This window comes from Nerophis ophidion, linkage group LG11 (genome assembly GCF_033978795.1).
Source record: "Nerophis ophidion isolate RoL-2023_Sa linkage group LG11, RoL_Noph_v1.0, whole genome shotgun sequence".
Lineage (NCBI taxonomy): Eukaryota > Metazoa > Chordata > Actinopteri > Syngnathiformes > Syngnathidae > Nerophis > Nerophis ophidion.
Genome location: NC_084621.1, coordinates 1,606,495 through 1,628,089, shown reverse-complemented (window position 1 = coordinate 1,628,089; position 21,595 = coordinate 1,606,495). Strand labels below are relative to the sequence as shown.

Here is a 21,595-nt window from a genome sequence, read left to right as displayed (position 1 = left end):
CAGCACCAGCAGAGTTCCCACGCAGAGTTGTTGCGAGTTTTAAAAGTTCTTGACAAGATGCTGGAACCAAGAACATACCTTGTAGGGGAGAGCATCACCCTCGCTGACATGGCTGTGTCTGCAGCTCTTCTTCTCCCCTTCAAATATGTATGTATGTTTCATTTCATCCACGTTAGCTGCTTTCATAGTGGTGTAACGGTACACAAAAATGTTGGTTCGGTACGTACCTCGGTTTAGAGGTCACGGTTCGGTTCATTTTCGGTACAGTAAGAAAACAACAATATATTTTTGGGTTATTTATTTACCAAATTTGTAAACAATGGCATAACAAACATATACACACAGGGTCCATTGCCAGGGTTAATAAATACACAACATATATAAAATAAAAAATAAATAAGTTAAGGCTAAGAATGGTTTCTTAACAAAACCTTTCTATATATAAAGTGCTTTTTTTGATTGATTGATTGAGACTTTTATTAGTAGATTGCACAGTATAGTACATACAATTGACCACTAAATGCTAACACCCCAATAAGTTTTTCAACTTGTTTAAGTCGGGGTCCACGTTCATCAACATCGCCCGCCGTTTTTTGTAGACGTGTTCCATAATTATTGATGTTAAAGATTTATTTTTTGGGGGAAGAAATGTTTAGAAGTAAGTTGATGAATCCAGATGGATCTCTATTACAATCCCCAAAGAGGGCACTTTAAGTTGATGATTACTTCTATGTGTAGAAATATTTATTTATAATTGAATCACTTGTTTCTTTTCAACAAGTTTTTAGTTATTTTTATATCTTTTTTCTAAATAGTTCAAGAAAGACCACTACAAATGAGCAATATTTTGCACTGTTATACAATTTAAAAAATTAGAAACTGATGACATAGTGCTGTATTTTACTTCTTTATCTGTTTTTTTTTTTCAACCAAAATTCTTTGCTCTGATTAGGGGGTACTTGAATTAAAAAAATGTTCCCAGGGGGTACATCACTGAAAAAAGGTTGAGAACCACTGTGTTATGAGAGTAGCGTATGTGTGTGTGTGGCCCTTTAATATGTGACGTCAGTGAGTGTGCGGGCGAGCGAGGTGAGGGAGCGGTAGAGCGCAGGAGTGGCTAGTGTTTTGTTGGATTGGCTGTGTGCAAAACCTCTTCATTTACCCTGGAGTCCAGAGCTGAGGGGACCCACTGCCGGGTAGAGTGAAGGGTTGTGCGCGCAAGGGAGACATTATGGGAGCCGGAAGCAGGAAAGGTGCAACACATGTTTGACGTGTTGTCAGAAGCAGCTGCTCAACAATATTAGCAAACATCCGTCCTCCATTGTTGTATCGCGCAACCAAAGGGTTCCCAAACGGGAGATCTTAACGAGGAAGGAGGGTCTTCCAGCTCTGGCTTTAACATGTTGTCCTAGCCTGCTAGCTGCTAGCATGTCTACTTGTTTGGTACACCTCCGAACCGAACCGAAACGCCCGTACCGAAACGGTTCAATACAAATACACGTACCGTTACACCCCTATGCTTTCACTCAATTCTCCTGAAGCACACATTTGTTATTTTACAGGTGTTGGAGCCAGCAGACAGGAAGGTCTTAACCAACGTTACCAGATGGTTCACAACGTGCATCAACCAGCGACACTTCCTTAAGGTGCTGGGCGAGGTCACGCTGTGTGAGAAGATGGTGCCAGTGACAACCAAGACAAATGCTGATTACGAAGCAAGTCCTCCAGCTGCTGCTACTGTCGGCCCGGCGGGAGATGCACCTAATGGTCCGCATAATGTCTGGGAACCTTTGTTTTGTTGTTGGTTTTTATTGCTCTTGGACAGATTTTAGATGCTTCTCTCTTTTAGGCCCGCCAAAGACAGAAGCCCAATTGAAAAAGGAGGCAAAGAAGAGAGAAAAGTTGGAGAAGTTTCAACAGAAGAAGGAAATGGAGGCCAAGAAGAAGACTCAGCCAACCACAGAGGTATATTAGTTTTAGTTCATTCAAAATAGAATTTAAATAGTCCTGGGTAAATGACAACTGCCTACCCGTATTGACATTGCATTGTATTCGGGTTTCATGGGCTTCACGGTGGCAGAGGGGTTAGTGCGTCTGCCTCACAATACGAAGGTCCTGCAGTCTTGGGTTCAATCCCAGGCTCGGGATCTTTCTGTGTGGAGTTTGCATGTTCTCCCCGTGACTGCGTGGGTTCCCTCCGGGTACTCCGGCTTCCTCCCACTTCCAAAGACATGCACCTGGGGATAGGTTGATTGGCAACACTAAATTGGCCCTAGTGTGTGAATGTGAGTGTGAATGTTGTCTGTCTATCTGTGTTGGCCCTGCGATGAGGTGGCGACTTGTCCAGGGTGCACCCCGCCTTCCGCCCGATTGTAGCTGAGATAGGCGCCAGCGCCCCCCGCGACCCCGAAAGGGAATAAGCGGTAGAAAATGGATGGATGGATGGATGTATTCGGGTTTCATAATGGTCATCCGCCTTCTAATGTATTAATAAAATTCATTACATTTAACCTGCAAATAAAATTAATAGTAAGCTGATATAATTTTTGTGGGTTTTTTTTAACAAATGGCTGCACAAGAAAGAGTATGAAACGAACGTGCAGCTGTGCTCAATGAACCAATTATTAACAGGAAAATCTACCCTGTTTGGTCTTTATGGTCCAAATGAACCCTCACTTTAGAATTTGACTGCTTTCTTAGTTCAATTTAGATCAGTGATGGCAATTAAATAAAAAAGTAAAACACAGCACTCAACTGATTAGATATATTTATTTAATTTGTAATTGTATTATTATTTTTCTTAAGTACAAGCTGTCACTTGTGATCCATATGAATCGCTTCCTGATAAACACAGTTTGTTGCTTCACAGTCAAGTGACACAGCATTGTTTTTTTCTTACATGCATAGAACTTTCAAGGAACATTGCATCAATGTTTCAGAATCGTTTGACCCATCATTATTTTTAGATTTGTTTGGATTTTCAGTATTTAACACTACTTTTTTAAACTTTTTTTAGAAAAAGGCCAAACCTGAGAAGAAGGAGTTGGGCATTATCACTTACAACATTCCTACTCCAAGTGGGGAGAAAAAAGGTATTCAAGTTATTTTGGTGCTAAATGAATGCAGATTCGGTAACCTGCAACACGTATTTGCCGGCGATATTGTGCAAGAAATGTCTTTTAAGTAATGTAAGGCAAGACAAGTTTATCTATAGAGCACATGTCGTACCCCGGGCGATTCAAAGTGCTTTAATAAAAATAAAACAATCACAAAAATAATCATAATTCAAATTGAAATCGTAAAATATAATCATCATAAAACAATCAGAATTCAAATTAAAATCAAATAGTGTAGATAAAATATTTTCAGTTGTCATATGCACAATTGTTAAGTGTTTTCAGTCTGGATTTGAACATTGCAGACATTGAGGCCTCTCTCACAACTTCTGAAAGATTATTCCAGATTTTACAAAAATGCAGCCTCACCATGTTTGGTCCTTACTCTGGGAACCAGCGGGAGACCACTCCCTGAAGTTCCCAGGGCCTGAAATGGTTCATATGGCTGTAACATGTCAGAGATGTATTTTGGCACAAAACTATGAAAATAATTTTAGACAAGCGGAGTAGTTTTAAAGTCCATTCTCGAAGCAACAGGAATCCAGTCCAATGACTTAAAGGCCTACTGAAACTCATTACTAACGACCACCCAGTCTGATAGTTTATATTAATGATGAAATATTAACATTGCAACACATGCCAATACGGCCTTTTTTGTTTACTAAATTGCAATTATAAATTTCCCACAAAGTGATGACGCGTGCGCTTGACGTCACCGGTTGTTGCGGACATGTTCTTCCAGCACCGCTTACGGCTAAAAGTCGTCTGCTTTAATTGCATAATTACGCGGTATTATGGACATCTGTGTTGCTGAATCATTTGCTTTTTGTTCAATTAATAATGGAGAAGTCAAAGAAGAAAGATGTAGGTGGGAAGCGGTGTATTGCAGCTGCCTTTAGCAACACAAGGTGAAGCTTTACTCTGGAACAGAGCGGTCAAGCGAACATGGTTGTCTACCACATGTCAACTGAAAGGTTTCGGTAAGAAAATTGTGGTAATAAGTCGGCTCTTACCGTAGTTATGAGCGGAGCTTGCGTCTTACTGCAGCTGCGGACCCTCTTACTTTCTCCCACCGGAGACACTGGCGGTCACCACATCCGTGGCCACACCCCTCCGACTTTCAGGTACCATATAATCTCACTAAAACACTAGTAACTCAATAAGCAGATAAGGGATTTTCCAGAATAATCCTAGTACATGTGTCTAATAACATCTGAATCGCTCCCACTGCCCTCGCCTTTTTTTTGTTTTTTTGTTCTAGTCCTTCACTCTCACTATCCTCATCCACAAATCTTTCATCCTCGCTCAAAATAATGGGGAAATCGTCGCTTTCTCGGGCCGAATCGCTCTCGCTGCTGGTTGCTATGATTATAAACAATGTTCAGATGTGAGGAGCTCCACAACCCGTGACGTCACGCGCACATCGTCTGCTACTTCCGGTAGAGGCAAGGCTTTTTTATTAGCGACCAAAAGTTGCCAACTTTATCGTCGATGTTCTCTACTAAATCCTTTCAGCAAAAATATGTCAATATCACGAAATGATCAAGTATGACGCATAGAATGGACCTGCTATCCCCCTTTTAAATAAGAAAATCTCATTTCAGTAGGCCTTTAAGCACCTTATACCACTATGGGCATATTTACTGGTTCTAGTCAGGACTCGAACGGCAGCATTCTTAATGCACTGCAGCTGCTTTACAGCTCGTTTAGAGAGCCCAGTGAGAAGACCATTGCAGTGTTCTAACCTGCTAAAGACAGGCATAGATCAGTCTTTCTAGATCTGCTTTGGACATTATTCCTTTGATTTTGACAATTTTTTAGGGGGTAAAAAGCTGCTGAGGTTATGGACTTAATGTGACTGTCAAAGTTCCAGTTTGAGTCCATTATCACCACTAGATTTCTAACATGAATATTTGGTTTCAGGGAGAGGGTCTCAAGGAGACTAATACTAGTTTATCTTGGCTCCTGTGGGCCAGAGACAATGATTTCCGTTTTGTCTAAATTTAGCTGTAGAAAATAGTTTTTTGCTTCCACTTATTGATCTGTTCCATGCAGTGAATATAGCCTCCCAGCAGAAGTCCACAGAGATGGCACTTTTTAAATTGTATTGCCAATTTGAACACAGTGCTGATAATGCTGCTAGAAGTGCAACGCCGTTTTTAAAGTGCAGATTTTGTACTAGTATTAGTTAAAATGTAAACGCTACCCATCCCTACTCTTTCTTGTGGTATATGTGCATTCACACTGGTGAGTTTGTCACGGGACAAAATACTGAGCAGTTAAGAACAATAAGAAAGTACCTGATTGGCTTTTGTGACAAAGTATCTACTAAATCTTGTCTGCTGGGTTGAACACGCAAGTTAATTTTCTTATATTTTGCTTTTTATCCAATGCATTATGTCTTGTATGTTTATTTTTCTGCATGCTTTTTTCTGTCATGTCAACACTGCTATGTGTGGTGTTCACATCAGAGCTCAAGTGAACTGAACCGCATGCAGACCAAGACGGTTTCAGTCTTCTTTTTTGGTGAAAACTAGGGTTGGAGTGATTGCGTTTATACCTGACCAAACAAACCACAGTAGCAGAAAAAATGCACAGAGTTTGTTGTAACATAACATAATTACAAATATAAGTATTTAATTTCATTATAAACTATTTTAACTTGTATAATTCAGAACACTTGCTTTATTATACACGCACCAAGCATAACATCAGGTACACATGCCCAATCTAAAGACTCACTACAGTAGTATAAGCTCATTTCTTATACATTTGTTCCCCAGTGGTTAGGAGGAGCATTGTGCCGTATGTCACAGACAATGTCAATATACTCCCCATTTGGCCTCAGGTGAATATTTCAACCTGTTTTTCTCTCTTGACAGATGTCATTAGTGCGCTGCCTGACTCGTACAGTCCGCAGTATGTGGAGGCTGCCTGGTATCCGTGGTGGGAGAAGCAGGGATTTTTCAAGCCTGAATATGGGGTACTGCTGTTCATTCCAATAGTGGCCTACATTCTAATAAAAGCATAATGAAATGCTTGCGCTAAAGAGATTGTAATTCATTTAGTTCATAAAAGCTATTGATTCACTTAAGAACTTAGACTTACATAAACTATAATGATCCACAAGGGAATTATTTCTAGTGTAAACTGTTAGTGTGCAATTCTGCCGGCTGCTAGTCAGAAGTAAACCAGTCCCCTGTGTAGTAGTAAAGTATTTTCCAGCAATTAGCACTTTATGTTCCAATTTAGCACCGCTCAGTCTGCCTCTGTCCACATAGCCCATTTATTTTGTTTTAAACTCTCGCTTCACTTGACATTCTTTATTTTTGCACCATTATTTAAATTTGTAATAAAAAAAAATCTTCAATATGATTATAATTTAATTATGTCTTCAATAATGAATATAATAGGGAAATAATAAATACTTCACACCTAATAGAGTCCTGATCCCCTGATCTTATTTGAGGATATACAATATATTAGAATGGCCATGGGTTTATTTATTTATTGAAAGAACAGCACGTGAATCTTGTTGCGCAATTCAACATGTCTGTAAAAGAGTAGAAAGAAGCAGAGTTTATTCCATCCTACCCCCTCTCTCTATGTCTCAACACTGATAGTTTAAACACTTCCTGTTTACATTGTGTTAAAATGTTCAAATAGAGATTGTGTGCCATATTTTAGGTTATGCAGTGAATAATTAAAGGTAAAGAAGAAGTAAATCTGGGGAAATAGAGTTTCAAATAATTAATTGCAAGTAAATACAAATAATAAATATAAAATCACAAGACTAAAATAGGACAATTGAATATGAATTAATAAAGAGAAACATTTTTATGATAGAGGATATTTGTTAAGCAATACAGATTTATTTTGTATTTTATCGATAATTTTGAAATTGGCATACATGCTTTTGCTACTGAAATAAATACCGAAATTTGTTTTTTTCCCCCAGACTTTGAACCCTGAGCTTTCCACAATGCTGTGTATAATTTTGGGATTTTTCTGGCTTCACGAGCCTAACATCGTCACATCTGACCAATGAAATTACTGAACTAGTCATGGTGAACATATCAAATCTCTGTGCACTCACCCTCATCTTGAAAAGGATGCAACGAAATGTTCACGAACCGCGAGAAACGATCGACTTGGCCATCATAAAATGAAATAGCCACCGCACCGAACGAAAATCCACCGCCATTAACGGGTTATAAAAGTCCAAAAAGGCGTGCGTGGAAAAAGGGAAAAGTCCATAGGCAAACCGCCTCCAGACGAAAGTCTCGCCGGCGGATGAAGTAACCCAGACTCACCTCAACTCCGACAGCTTCGTACACCTGCGACTAATAGACGTGTGCGCCCAATATATTAACAAAATGAAATTTGTACAAAAATTAAGTGGGCGAGGCTTGAAAACACGTACGTCTTTAGCCTGTAATTGATCATTGTCCACTTTATGTAATGTATTAACTTTTTTTTTAACATTTTCTTTTTGTTGCATTCTACAGAGGAAAAGCATTAGTGAACCAAACCCCAACGGCATATTCATGATGTGTATTCCCCCACCCAATGTGACCGGTTCTCTTCACTTGGGTCACGCGCTCACCAACGCCATCCAGGATTCTCTGACCAGATGGTAAGTATGCTTACAGGCTGGAATTTAAAGTGATCCTTGTATTCTCTTTGTATGTTAAATTTGCTTCCTGTTTGTTTATATCTAGGCACAGAATGCGAGGAGAGACCACACTGTGGAACCCAGGCTGCGATCACGCCGGCATTGCCACCCAGGTGGTGGTGGAAAAGAAGCTGATGAGGGATAGGGGCATGAGCCGCCACGACCTTGGCAGGGAGAATTTCATCCAGGAAGTGTGGAAATGGAAGAACGAGTGCGTGGAGAACGTAATGGATGAGATGTGAATGTTGGCAAACTTTGTAGTTATTTTTGTTTTTCTCTTCAGAAAGGGAGACCGTATCTACCACCAGTTGAAAAAGCTCGGCTCTTCTCTGGACTGGGACCGAGCCTGCTTCACAATGGACTCTGTGAGTATCGCAGCAGTCTGGTTTCACCAGAGCTACAAAAACTATTGTTTTCTTCCATTTTTCCAGAAACTTTCCTATGCTGTGCAAGAAGCTTTTATCCGCATGCACGATGAGGGAGTGATCTACAGGAGCAACAGGCTGGTCAACTGGTCCTGCTCGCTCAACTCTGCCATCTCTGACATCGAGGCAAGTGTTGAGTTATGTTGGCTTCATATATCAGACGAGTGCATCTCCTTTTTAAACCATTTTTAATGTTCTATCCAGGACAACTACTGGTATACCACCAAATAGCCTTAGAATAAACCATCATTTAAAAACGAAACCTAAAGCTTTGATGCATCAAGCACATGAGAGAAATTTACACTGGTGTTGATTCACAACTTTGACGTTAAAAGCATTTAAGCACTTATAGCATTTACATGATAAGCTGACATTGTTTTTGAAATGAATGCTTAAAATGATCAAAATAGGTAAATATTAAATGTCATTATAAAAGTGCCCGTTACTACATTACATAAAACCCTAGTGGAGGTGTTTTTCATGGCATGTGCGTCGTAACACAGACGTGCAACATACAGTGACATAAATGCTGCTAAAAGCAGATGTTTTTTTAATGCAGATCTGAATCGATTGAAGAGTGAACAGGTGTACCTAATGTTTTGACTGTGTGACTATATAAATGTTAATGAAGTTTATTTTTGACCACGACTGAGGAAAAAAATACCAGTGACAACTTCAATATGTATAGTTAAACAGTGTACATTTTCAATTAAAATATACATTGTGATATTTTTGGAGAGGGTGGAATATGGTTTCATATGAACATCTTGCAGACAGACTCAAAAAAGCGTTCATAAACCTGACCGACCGTGGAGCAAAATTTACACCAAAGCATAGACCTTCCTAGACCACAAGGAAGTGTTTTAAATGTAGATTAAAATCATCCTGTCCCCTTTAAAAAAAAAAAAAAAAGTGTTCATCTGCATTTTGTATATCAGTATACATTTTTTCCCCCGTGAAAATACAAATGCTGTCATAAATACGTTCTACATCATATATTTTTCTCTGACACACTGCTGATCAGACACACACTCATTGTGCCATTCTTCCTCAAAATAGAAACTATTCTTAATTTATTACAGCATTTGGGAAGCCTGTAGTTGATTTTTATTATATAAATGTATTTTTGTCAACATGTGAAAGCAGGGACCTTGTCATTCAAAACTAGGCTGCTACAATCCTAATGATTAATGTAACTATAGCTGAAAAAAATTGTACAGTAGCAATAGGACAGACTATTCATCCCTGAACACCATAGAGTTCAAGTGAAATAACAGACAAGCAGGGCTTTGCTGCCCCTAACACACACACGCACACACACACACACACACACACACACGCGCACACACACAGCAAAATGAGCTAACGTTACGCTAAAAGCTAATTAGCCTTCACCTCAAGCCAGGACTGCGAGCGAGCTGAACTGCTTTTTAAGTTTCTCGAACGTCAACGGGCTCATAGTTATGTTAGTAGTAGTTGACTACTGAGAGGTGTTTCTTATAATTTGCGGAGAGTCCGCTGCTCACCTGCTAAACACCTATCTGCTCAACACTGAAATATTGACTACATGCGCTCTGAATACGTACTGCTGATTGGCTGTTATCGCTTTGTATGTAAACCAATCAGATGGTTGTGTGGGTGGGACAATGCTGGGTGCTGAGACAGAGGCATAAGAAGCAAAGCAGCTTGTTAAGACTTTAGCTTAGAAACTCGTTCGGTACACCCCCGTACCGAACCAAAACCTCCGTGCCGAAACGGTTCAATACAAATACACGTACCGTTACACCCCTAGTTTCTACCTCTTAATGGTACAATATTGTAGTTCACACCTTACATCTTGCTATGGTGCAACCTTTTTCGATATGTAATATCAGGCCCGTAGAGTACCACCAAAAGTAATCACCAAAAGTCCTTCAATTTGACAACTCACTTTCGTAATTTCAGTATTAAGAAGGTTATGGTAAAACATTATTCTGTCGCTTCATATTGTTTTACTATTATCGTAAAACCTGCAAAACTATTATTATTATAGGGTGCACAATTAATCAAATTTTATTCACGATCATGATTTTGACAGCTACAAATAAATGAGGGAGATCATTGGCAATAACTTTTAAAAAGCCAGCTCTGCTGCAAATCACATTAAGCACCTTCACAACCAACAGTTAGTCAACCACCAGGGAGATGACAAAAAGACAATGAACTCATGTGAGCGATAGTAAGAACAACAAAAGATGAAAGTAGATCATCTATTCGGCACTAGATCCCGGAAATTATAGGAAAATAAATGCATTATTATAACAGTGTCCTCCTCTCCCGTAGAGTCACTGTAGAGTACAAAAGCAGTGCTACCCAAAGTACAGGCTTCTGTTAAAATCAATGGTCATAGAGGGACACCATATCCATCCACCTCTCAAAGACACGGCAAAAAACGGATGTTTTATTTGGCCAAAGACTTTTGTCTCATAAATACTGTGAACAGTACTGCGTTCCTTGCGGTAAGTTGTCTTATGTGTGTGCATATATATATCTATATAGATATATATATATATATATATATATATATATATATATATATATATATATATATATATATATATATATATATATATGTACAAAACAATTACAATTCCAAAACCAAACCTGACCCAGCAACACTCAGAACTGCAATAAACAGAGCAATTGAGAGGAGACACAAACACGACACAGAAAAAAACAAAAGTAGTGAAACAAAAATGAATATTATCAACAACAGTATCAATATTAGTTATAATTTCAGCATAGCAGTGATTAAAAACCCCTCATTGACATTATCAGTAGATATTTATAAAAATACAAAAGAACAATAGTGTCACAGTGGCTTACACTTGCATGGCATCTCATAAGCTGGACAACACACTGTGTCCAATGTTTGCACAAAGATAAAATAAGTCATATTTTTGGTTCGTATAATAGTTAAAACAAATGTACATTATTGCAATCAGTTGATAAAACATTGTCCTTTATAAAAGCTTTTAAAAAAATTCTACTCTGCTAGCATGTCAGCAGACTGGGGTAGATCCTGCTGAAATCTATGTATTGAATGAATACATAATTGTTTTGAATCGGAAAAATATTGTTTTTTAATCGAGAATCGCGTTGAATCGAAAAAATCGATATATTATCGAATCGTGACTCCAAGAATCGATATTGAATCAAATCGTGGGACACCCAAAGATTCGCAGCCCTAATGTATATATATGTACTGTATGTATATATATATGTACTGTATGTATGTATATATATGTACTGTATGTATGTATATATATGTACTGTATGTATGTATATGTACTGTATGTATGTATATGTGTGTTTTTCCCAGTTGTTTTCACTTTGTGAACACACTGTGCAATGGCATACGGTATTTTTTTTGTACAGTGATTAGTTTTATTTTAAGTTTCATTTTGAAATGAAAGCCGAGCCCACCTACTGTTTTAAATAGAAACTGCAATCAAAATGTTTTACATACCATAATTAAAAATCCTAATTAATAATCATGATTTGAATATTGATAAAACTAATTGTGAGTATTATTTCCTTCCGATTGTAACTGAGATAGGCGCCAGCGCCCCCCGCGACCCCAAAAGGGAATAAGCGGTAGAAAATGGATGGATTTTGTCCCTATTCGTGCAAACCTACTTTCTTATTATCCCAACTCAATGACACTTTCAACATCTTTAGATTTCAGTCAATGGAATGTGTTCTAAGTTGATTAAGTGTTAACTTAATCAACTTAGAATATTTACCATAATTGGTCAATTAATGTAAAACACTAATAGAATACTAATACATGAGCACTGATAAATAGATAAGTAATACCTTAATCCAAGTCAAATGTTGTCATCCAATTGTAGCTTCACATTTTTGCCTACCTGCGATCGACATCATTCTTTGAATATAAATCTACATATACATTTAATACTAAACCAAAAGGGGAAAGTTTAATTAACATTATAAACCAGTATGAAAAGTATTACAATTTATATAACCAGCGATAAAGCCTCATTTTCAAAGAAAGATCCCGTAAGCTTCATGCAGACACAAACACTGTACAGTATGGAGATTATAATTCATTCATTGATCGGGATAGCAACATAATGTACACTTCACATGTATGTTTTTTTTACATCAATGACAAAGGAATGCCAATACTTCAGTACCTGAAAACACCAGATATAAACTTCATAGATCGCTCCCACTTGCCATTGTTGATGGTTTAAAGATGTGACAATTATAAAAAACTGTTTGTTGATCAGCTATCTGGTTAAACATGAGAACGGATTCCCAGTTACTGTCCACTATTCTGTGAGTTGGTACTCTTTCACGTAAAAAAGAGACATTTAAAAGACTTGATCGTTATTTTTGTTGTTTTAGATAGCTGTGTGTGGATAATAACAGCATGGCACGCTACTGGTAGCTTGCAAACGACCCATGCTCTACATTAATAGTGATACCTACATTATTTCAGGGCCGAAACGATACTAATTATTAGTAGTCAAGACGGCCAATAACTGATATTTGGAACTGATATTCATTTTCAGTAAAATTTATTCAAACATGAATACCGTAATTCCTTGAATTGCCACCGGGGCGCTATTTAATTTAAAACCTCTTCTCACTCCGGCGTTTACCAAAGGCATGCGGCGAATTTAGGCCTGCGCTTAAAAATTTGAGTGTGATGTAAAGATACCATCATGAAAAGCACATTTAATTAAAAAAGCGTTATTATGGTCTTACCTTTACTTATAAAGTCCATGCGCAGCTCCTTCTGATCAAAAGCATCAATAACTTGTTTATAGAAGCCTTCCTTATCTTTCTTCAGTTTTAAAAGTCTCTCTGTCTCGATGGAGATCTTCCTTTATTACCTCCTGCTTTGATTGAAACTCCAATTTAGAAAACTGTTTTATTTCAGATATGTAATCCTCCATGTTGCTCACACTGTTCACTCTTGCTGCTTGTTGTCACTTCTTCTGCAGCCGAGTAATCGCAAGAAGGATCACTAGCGCCCTCTACCACCAGGAGGCGGGAGTCATTTAATGACTCATATTTGACACACGCAGCTACGGTATATTAATAAAACATTGCTGCCTACTGTTTTTTTTAGCATATTCAATAGCTTGGACCTTAAAGCCTACTGAATAGCTCTTAATCTTCTTCCCTTTATGCGATTTCAAATTATTAAAATCAGCCTCCTCCATTTTGAAAATGATGACAGGGGAAGTGTCACTCGTGATGTGACGAATTTGACCCAACTGAAATTCTAGGCATATGCTAATTATTGGCGAAACGAGTTTGACCCGGCGGAAATTCTAGACATGCACTAATAAAAATAGTATTTTGCGAAACGAGTTTGACCCGGCGTTAATCCTGAGCCGGCAGTAATTCTAAGCATGCTCTAATTATTTTGCAAAACAAGTTTGAGCTGGCAGTAATTCTAGGCAGGCGCATACTATATACCCGGCGGCATTTCAAGGAAATATGGTAGTAAATGTCAGTAAACAACTGGACAAGGCTATAAATTGTTTTTTGTTTTGTTGTTTTTTTACATAATTTTTTATGTACATAATAGCGACATAGTGTTTAATGTGGCGCTAATGTTGTGGTTAATTTAGCACCAAACAACATCCGAGGACCTTTACTAAGTGTGTTTAAGAAGAGCATTTCAAAATATGGAAAATCTCCTGGAAAAATTGGTAAAAATGTGAGATTTTTCTTATATTTGTTGGTTGGTTCAGTGAAGTTTATTTTGAACATGTGTACAATTTCAATTTGATAGATCACATACTTTACATATTTTCAATTCTCTTTATAACATGTCTGAACAGTAGTAGAAAGACACAAAACTTATTAGCAAAGCTTATTTAATCCTACCCCTTTTCCATTTCATGGCAATTACTAACGCATGTTTACTTCTTGTTTTTAATTTGTAACAAATCAACAATTTGTCAATATGGTTTGATATATAATTTTTAAATATGACAAACATTTAAATAAAAACAACTCTGGGCTCCATCATGGAGCGAGACATTTTTCAAGATGGCTGACATCATTTCTTTGTGGATGTTAGAGAAAGTGTAAGCCAGGGGTGGGCTTTACGTCGATCGCAAGCCAGGCATTAAAAAAATAGACATAAAAATGAGCAATCATCAATCTTCACCAAGACTTCACTTTCGTCAGTTGTTTGACATTCTCAGCACCCGAGGATCTTGTGAGATGACGCTGGCTGCTGCGAGCTCATTATTAAGAAAAAAATCACTGACAGGACGGACGGAGAGAAACACTTTTTATTTCAACAGACTCTTGGGCCGTACCTGCTGTCAAAACTCTAAAGACCGACTGCACAGTTCCTGTCTTCACCATAAAAGACCTGCTTCATCCTGCCTGTGCTAACAAAATAAGAGTCTCAGAAAGCTAGCGTGCACAAGCTAGCAAGCTACGGAGTTTGATGCCAATGTATTTTTCCCCCGCCCTCAGCGACCGCTCCCTCTCCTCGTTCGCCCACACACACTCACTGACGTCACTTACCTGCTGTCAAAACTCTAAAGACTGACTGCACAGTTCCTGTCTTCACCATAAAGGACCTGTTTCATCCTGCCTGTGCTAACAAAATAAGAGTCTCAGAAAGCTAGCGTGCACAAGCTAGCAAGCTACGGAGTTTGATGCCAATGTATTTCTCCCCCGCCCTCAGCGACCGCTCCCTCCCCTCGCTCGCCCGCACACTCACTCACGTCACTCACCTGCAGTCAACACATTAAAGGGACACACACACATTTGCTACTCTCATAACAAAGTGTTTCAAAACGAGAATGCCAGTTGGACAAATGAGATGCCAAATCCAACCACTTTCATGTGGTATTGGACAGAAAGGAGGACTTTCTTTCTTCTCCATTTGAAAATGCGGATGTTATCAGCACCACTGTCTGATTCCAATCAATGCAAGTCATCAGAATCAAATACACCAACTTATATTCTTGTCTTCATGAAAGAAAGGACTATATGTGTTAAACATGCTTGTGTTATCATTTAACACCATTAACTTGTTAACTAAAATGTCTCTTTCATAAATAGATAAATATAAGTTATAAATATGAATGAGGTAGATCTCCTCGACTTGGTCAATTGAAAAGTAGCTCGCCTGCAGAAAATGTGTGAGCACTCCTGATGTAAGCAGTTTCCTTACTATTCATTACTTATTATAGAAGTGTATTATTTTTCCATTTAAACAAAGTTTTGAGTTTTGGCAGAGATATTTTCTGTCATCTTCATGTCCATCTATGTCACATTAATTGATTGAACTACAGAACAAAAAAACCCACCGCGCTCCGTTTAATGAGACAAGGCTACGTGTTTTGTCACATCTCTAAACCATCAACAATCGCAATGAGGCTTGTTGTGCATTCGCTGCATTAGCGAAAACACAAACACGGGAGGAAGACTCCAGGAAATAAGAACAAGGACTACAATTCCTGGCAAAAAAAAATCAAGATTTGACAAGTTAATGTAAGCACAGACGTGCTTTTGGCGACCAGCACTTTAAGGGAGAAAGGAGGGCGGGGGTCTTGGACGTATGAACACCCCAGCAGAGCTTAGCAAACTGGAGCAGTAGTTAATACTATTTACTTCACCCAAAAAAATGTAAATAGTAAATACGAGTATTTATGTGTATATATTGTATCTGTTATAATTGTAAAAAAAAAAAAAAAAGATTGATCCCTACTATATTTACATTAAAGTGGACCGTTACTTGCAAAAAGTGGAATATTTTTCAGATCTTTTTTCACACACAGAGCCGCCATCAGAGGTACTATACCTCTCATCGGTCTTTCTGAGTCATAACAGTACATTTCTGCAGCCAGACTGCTCTTTTTCACAGTGACAGTTACAAATGTTGGCTGACTTTGTGTTAAATGTGCTGCTTTTCAGGTGGACAAGAAAGAGCTGACAGGTAGAACATTGTTGCCTGTGCCTGGCTACAAAGACAAAGTGGAGTTTGGAGTTCTGGTTTCCTTTGTCTACAAAGTGGACGGTTCAGGTACGCGAGCAAAACATTGCTGCTGAATTGATCAGTTTGTTCCCACGGTTACCTTCTTTTCTGGTTGGTTAGACGAGGAGGTGATCGTGGCGACCACTCGTATTGAGACCATGCTCGGAGATACAGCCGTGGCCGTTCACCCACAAGACTCCAGATACCAGCATCTAAAGGGGAAAATGGTGGCCCATCCCTTCTGTGACCGCAAGATGCCTATTGTTTTTGATGACTTTGTGGACATGAACTTTGGAACAGGTAGGAACAGGCAGTTAGTCCTCCCTGGTAAAACACACATTTTATAGTCTATCGTTCATTGCCATATCATTTTTTTCAGTTTCAGTTTATTTTCAGTCTAACAAAAACATATTCAAACATGAATCACGATTCAAAAATGAATAACATGACTGAAACAGGCAGAAGCAAAAAAGCTTAGATGCCCAACATATTTTTTTTTACATTCAATTAAGTTACCTTTTCTAATAATTTTGTAATACAAAAAGAAATATAGTCATTCAGCATTTACATTTAAGTTGCCCTTTGACAAATAAATCAAAAATATGTACTTACACACATGCACTTTTTTGTAAATAGATAAACATACATACCTTCTAAATACAACATTTAACCAAACAAACATACATTTCTAGTTCACATAAGTTTTTAAAATACATTGTGTCATGTTCTTTTTGAAATTAAATACTGAGTCACTCATTTTTATTTCTTTACCAACAGAATTCCACCAATTAACACCGAGAACAGATAAACATCTACCTTTAACAACTAATCTTGCTTTTAGTAAAATAAACTTAGATTCATCTCTTAGATTGTATTTGCTGGTCTGTAGAGAGAAGTATTTTTGAATTCCTTCTGGAAGAGTATTTATTTTTGCTTTGAACATTATCTGTGTTATTTTATAATAAACAATATCTTGACATTTCATAATTTTTGATTTAACAAATAATGGATGGGTATGGTCATAATATCCGGCTTTGTTTATTAGCCGTACAGCTTTTTTTTTTGCAGCAGAACAATATCATTAATTATGGTTTTAAAAATGGTTCCCCAGAGTTCTACACAGTATGTCATGTATGGAAGTATCAAAGTATAATAAATTGTTAACAAAGAATTATAATTAAGTAATTCTTTAGTTTTTTACAAAACACCAAGTGTGTTTGATATTTTTGTTTTTATATAATTTACATGTTGTCTCCATGATAATTTATAGTCAATTATAACTCCCAAAACTTAGTATCAAAGACACGCTCAATTTTATCTCCATTTATTTTAATATTTACTTCATTAGATACCTCAGTTTTGGTACCAAATATCATAAATTTAGTTTTAGCAATATTAAGTGATAATTTATTCATATCAAACCAGTTTTTAAGCACTGTCATTTCTTGTTCTATTTTTACCAAAAGTTCATTAAAATTTTTTCCATTACAAAGGATGGTTGTATCATCAGCAAACATGAAAAATGTTAAGAAACTTGATGCATCACAAAAATCATTAATGAAAATTGTAAATAACTTAGGACCAATTATAGAACCCTGAGGAATTCCACAAACTATATTTTTAAATCCAGATATTGTATTATCCACCTGAACACATTGTTTTCTATTTTCTAGATTGTTCTTGATCCAGGACAGAGCTGGCCCTCGGATGCCGTATTTATCCGATTTATTTATTAACTGTCTGTGGTCGATGGTATCGAAGGCCTTTTTTAAATCAATATAGATGGCTATTGTAAATTCATCATTATCCATAGCAGTACTAACCTCCTCTAGCATATGCATTACTGCATCCATAGTTGTTCGATGTTCCCTAAAACCATACTGCTGCTGCTTAAGCAAGGTGTTTTTTTCCAGAATTTTTTTTTTTTTTATGAACATGAGCATACAAATATATTCCTAACATGGCCAAATGTTCACCTCTTAACAGTATTTCTTATAGTCTTTTGCCACTTTGTATCATTTGCAGCCAATTTGACACAAATAGTACAAATGTACATTGGGGTGGTATAGCTCGGTTGGTAGAGCGGCCGTGCCAGCAACTTGAGTGTTGCAGGTTCGATTCCCGCTTCCGCCATCCTAGTCACTGCCGTTGTGTCCTTGGGCAAGACACTTTACCCACCTGCTCCCAGTGCCACCCACACTGGTTTAAATGTAACTTAGATATTGGGTTTCACTATGCAAAGCGCTTTGAGTCACTAGACAAAAGCGCTGTATAAATATAATATAAATTCACAAAATATAGTTAGAGTAAGAATTATTTCCGGCTTAAGCAAACATGTTTTTAAGAAATACAAGTAATAGGTAACTAAATGGGATAAACTAAACATTACAAGTATAGCAAACATACCTTTAACAAAGTGATCACTGCAAACTCATGCATTCTTTGACTTTGCTCCCTTGAACTGGAGTGTGAGCTGTGTTTCTCATCCTCATTTCATAAAATCTTGCACTCTTCCGGCCTTTTTGATTACCTCTCAAGGAACTCTGAAGAAACATTTATCCTTTTCGCAACTCAAACGATTGGTACAGCCGAAAACAACACAAGCATAAGGCCTTTTTTCCCTCGAGCAAGGCTAAATGGCGCCTACTACCTATTGAAGACAGAGATAGCTTGAACACCACGCATATTTGATGTGCGGGGCATGAGCCAGATCTAACTTCAGTAAAGTTCCAGCAATACTACAATCTTAGGACACACATTCTCATACTGGAGGAGAAGTTGTAGCAAAACTTTAGTCTGGTACTGTATAAAAAGCTTCTGCTCGGTGATTAATACCATTTTAGGCATGTTTCACTGGGGCCACTAATATCAAAATCCTAACAGTAGACCGTAGATCTTTAACCAAGTCCAAACAATCCTAATCCGATCTATCTGGCTCAGCAGATTGGAAAAATAATGACATGCAATGTAATAGTGTTTTGCTGCAGGTGTGTAATAATGCACATTTCAAAGTGGATGTCAACAACCATACACTGCAATGCTATTTGCCAGATCTGGTTTGTCACTGCCCCACATGACCCCATTGCATGCAGAATAACTGCTAATTGTAAAAATAATTCCCTGATCTGCACCTTTTAATTCAGATCGTAACCTAAATATAACGGGTTCAACATGCCTTGAGTTTACCGAGATCCGTTGGAAAGTACAATTTAAACCTTTTTCTATCCTTTGTTTTTAGATATTCTCATTTCCCTTTGTGTTATTTTCCATTCAGGTGCTGTCAAAATCACCCCGGCTCACGACCACAACGACTACGACGTTGGAGTGAGACATAAGCTGCCCTTTATCAACATTTTGGATGAGAACGGCTCGCTCATTAACGTGCCTCCTCCCTTCTTGGTATGCTATTGTCTCCCATCCACTGCCTGCAGTGTGAGCATTCCCATTGTGACACTTTTTTTTTTTGACTTTTGCCCTCCTGGCATTTCCAAGGGTATGAAACGTTTTGAGGCAAGGACGGCCGTCCTCGAGGCGCTCAAGAAGAGGGGACAGTTCAAGGAGGTCAAAGACAACCCCATGGTGGTTCCAGTCTGCAGGTGAGCCGAGAGGTGAAGCGGAGCTTGGCATCTTCGGGTTCTCTTCATACAGAATATTGTTACCACCTTGTTGTGATTGTGTGTAGTCGTTCCAAGGACATAGTTGAGCCCCTGCTCAAGCCGCAGTGGTACGTTAGCTGCGCAGACATGGGCAAGCAGGCCGCGGACGCCGTTAGAGAAGGACGCCTCAAAATCATCCCTGACCACCACCTCAAGACCTGGTTCAACTGGATGGACAATATAAGGCAAGTACTTTGGCCTGCGTCTTTGTGCCTATTCCCTCAGATGTGAGGTCTCTTCTCGTCACATTTTTGTTTATGGTATGAGTTTATGGCATACGTTTATTTCGAACATGCATACAGGTCCAATATTATACATCCCATATTTCAAGTTGGTCACTCAAAATGTTGAAAACGAGCAGGAAGAAGTCGAGCTTATTTGATCCTACCCATTTTCTATTTCATAGCATTTACTAACACATTTGTTCAGTCGCTGTATTGAATTTGTACACAATTTAAATCCATAAATGAATAATTATGTTCTCAGTAAATAGTTAAATACATTGAAAATCACAATTTATTTTTCAAAATAATTTAACATGTTTATCAGGAAACTGGATCATATTAGTACAAATGTTTTGAATCAGTTTGTTCTATATTTCTCTTTTGTTTAAGAATTGTTGTACATGTTTGGGAAGGAGTTTACAGTTTTGTGCATCATTTTAGCTGTAGTTTGAATTTCAGTATTTTTGATTTAACAAATGTTCTTTATAGCCAATATTTTGTATTATTCTAACTTGATATTTTTGTAAAAAGTTTATATAATGAAATCTACGTCTATACTTAGTTCCTCATATTTCTACACAATAATTCACATATGGTGACACTAATGAGCAGTAGAGAATGTGGAGTGATTTTTGGTATTTTGCTTTGTTCATAACTAATGTATTTTTAGCCATTTTATATTGTATATTTTTTATGATGTTATCAGTTTTTTCATCGTCTATTGGCACACACACAAATGTTACTGAGATTCAAAGAGTCTGTTTTTATCAAATCATCTCTTAAATGTATTTATTTCTTCTGTAATTTGTATTACCTTCTGTGTGTTCTCTACTGAACAAAAACAGTTGTGTCGTTAGCAAATAATACCAACTTTTAAGTCCTTTTTAATTTTACAAATGTCATTTGTATAGAGATTTAAACATTTTGCTCCCAGTATTGATCCCTGATGTACACCGCAAGATATATTTTACGTCAGCATTTTCCAAGAATGCTAGGTGGTGCACATTGCCAGAGCGACTCTTGCCACGGCTCAGTTTGTGTGCAAAGTAGTGTGTTTTTCGTTTGTTGTTGGTTTTTTTAATGTTTTTTCGTCTTTTCCTAATTTTGTCGGAATGTTTATGGCAACCAAGTTGTTTTTAGCCTGCCTTTAGTTACTGATCTTAAGTTTTTGGCATATAAACTTACTCTCTTCTCGATCGGCCCAGCCATACAGTTCACCAACCCAGGTAGGCCCGCCTACTCGCGGGCAATCAGTTGGAGCTAAAGCCACTTCAACCAGAACCAGCACAGGTTTCCTTCCTCACTAAAGATATACCTCTTGGGTTACTTCGGCGAGTCAAGTGGAAGCAAATACAAAGGATGAGAGGATCAAGAAGAGGAATATGTAACAGGCTAATGAGGAAATGTAGCCGACTCCTTTTACTCAATCCAATAAGAATGAAGAACTCCCTTCCCTCGTCAGATTCGAACTGGATT

General features: G+C 37.8%; 1 protein-coding gene across 2 annotated transcripts in view; it reads left to right on the top strand.

Moving 5' to 3' along the window:
- vars1 (valyl-tRNA synthetase 1) overlaps positions 1-21,595 on the top strand; it is a 223,102-nt gene that overhangs the window by 174,975 nt on the left and 26,532 nt on the right. Inside the window, exons 4-17 of one of the 2 annotated variants that reach the window (XM_061914827.1) lie at positions 4-147; positions 1,563-1,767; positions 1,850-1,965; positions 3,017-3,092; positions 5,999-6,099; positions 7,625-7,752; positions 7,838-8,002; positions 8,075-8,156; positions 8,223-8,342; positions 16,179-16,287; positions 16,360-16,539; positions 19,514-19,638; positions 19,732-19,835; positions 19,922-20,080. In XM_061914827.1, the coding sequence (XP_061770811.1) occupies positions 4-147; positions 1,563-1,767; positions 1,850-1,965; positions 3,017-3,092; positions 5,999-6,099; positions 7,625-7,752; positions 7,838-8,002; positions 8,075-8,156; positions 8,223-8,342; positions 16,179-16,287; positions 16,360-16,539; positions 19,514-19,638; positions 19,732-19,835; positions 19,922-20,080 (1,814 nt within the window). Of the gene's footprint in view, positions 1-3; positions 148-1,562; positions 1,768-1,849; positions 1,966-3,016; positions 3,093-5,996; positions 6,100-7,624; positions 7,753-7,837; positions 8,003-8,074; positions 8,157-8,222; positions 8,343-16,178; positions 16,288-16,359; positions 16,540-19,513; positions 19,639-19,731; positions 19,836-19,921; positions 20,081-21,595 lie in introns of those variants that run through there. The other variant, XM_061914828.1, reaches the window with a different exon arrangement.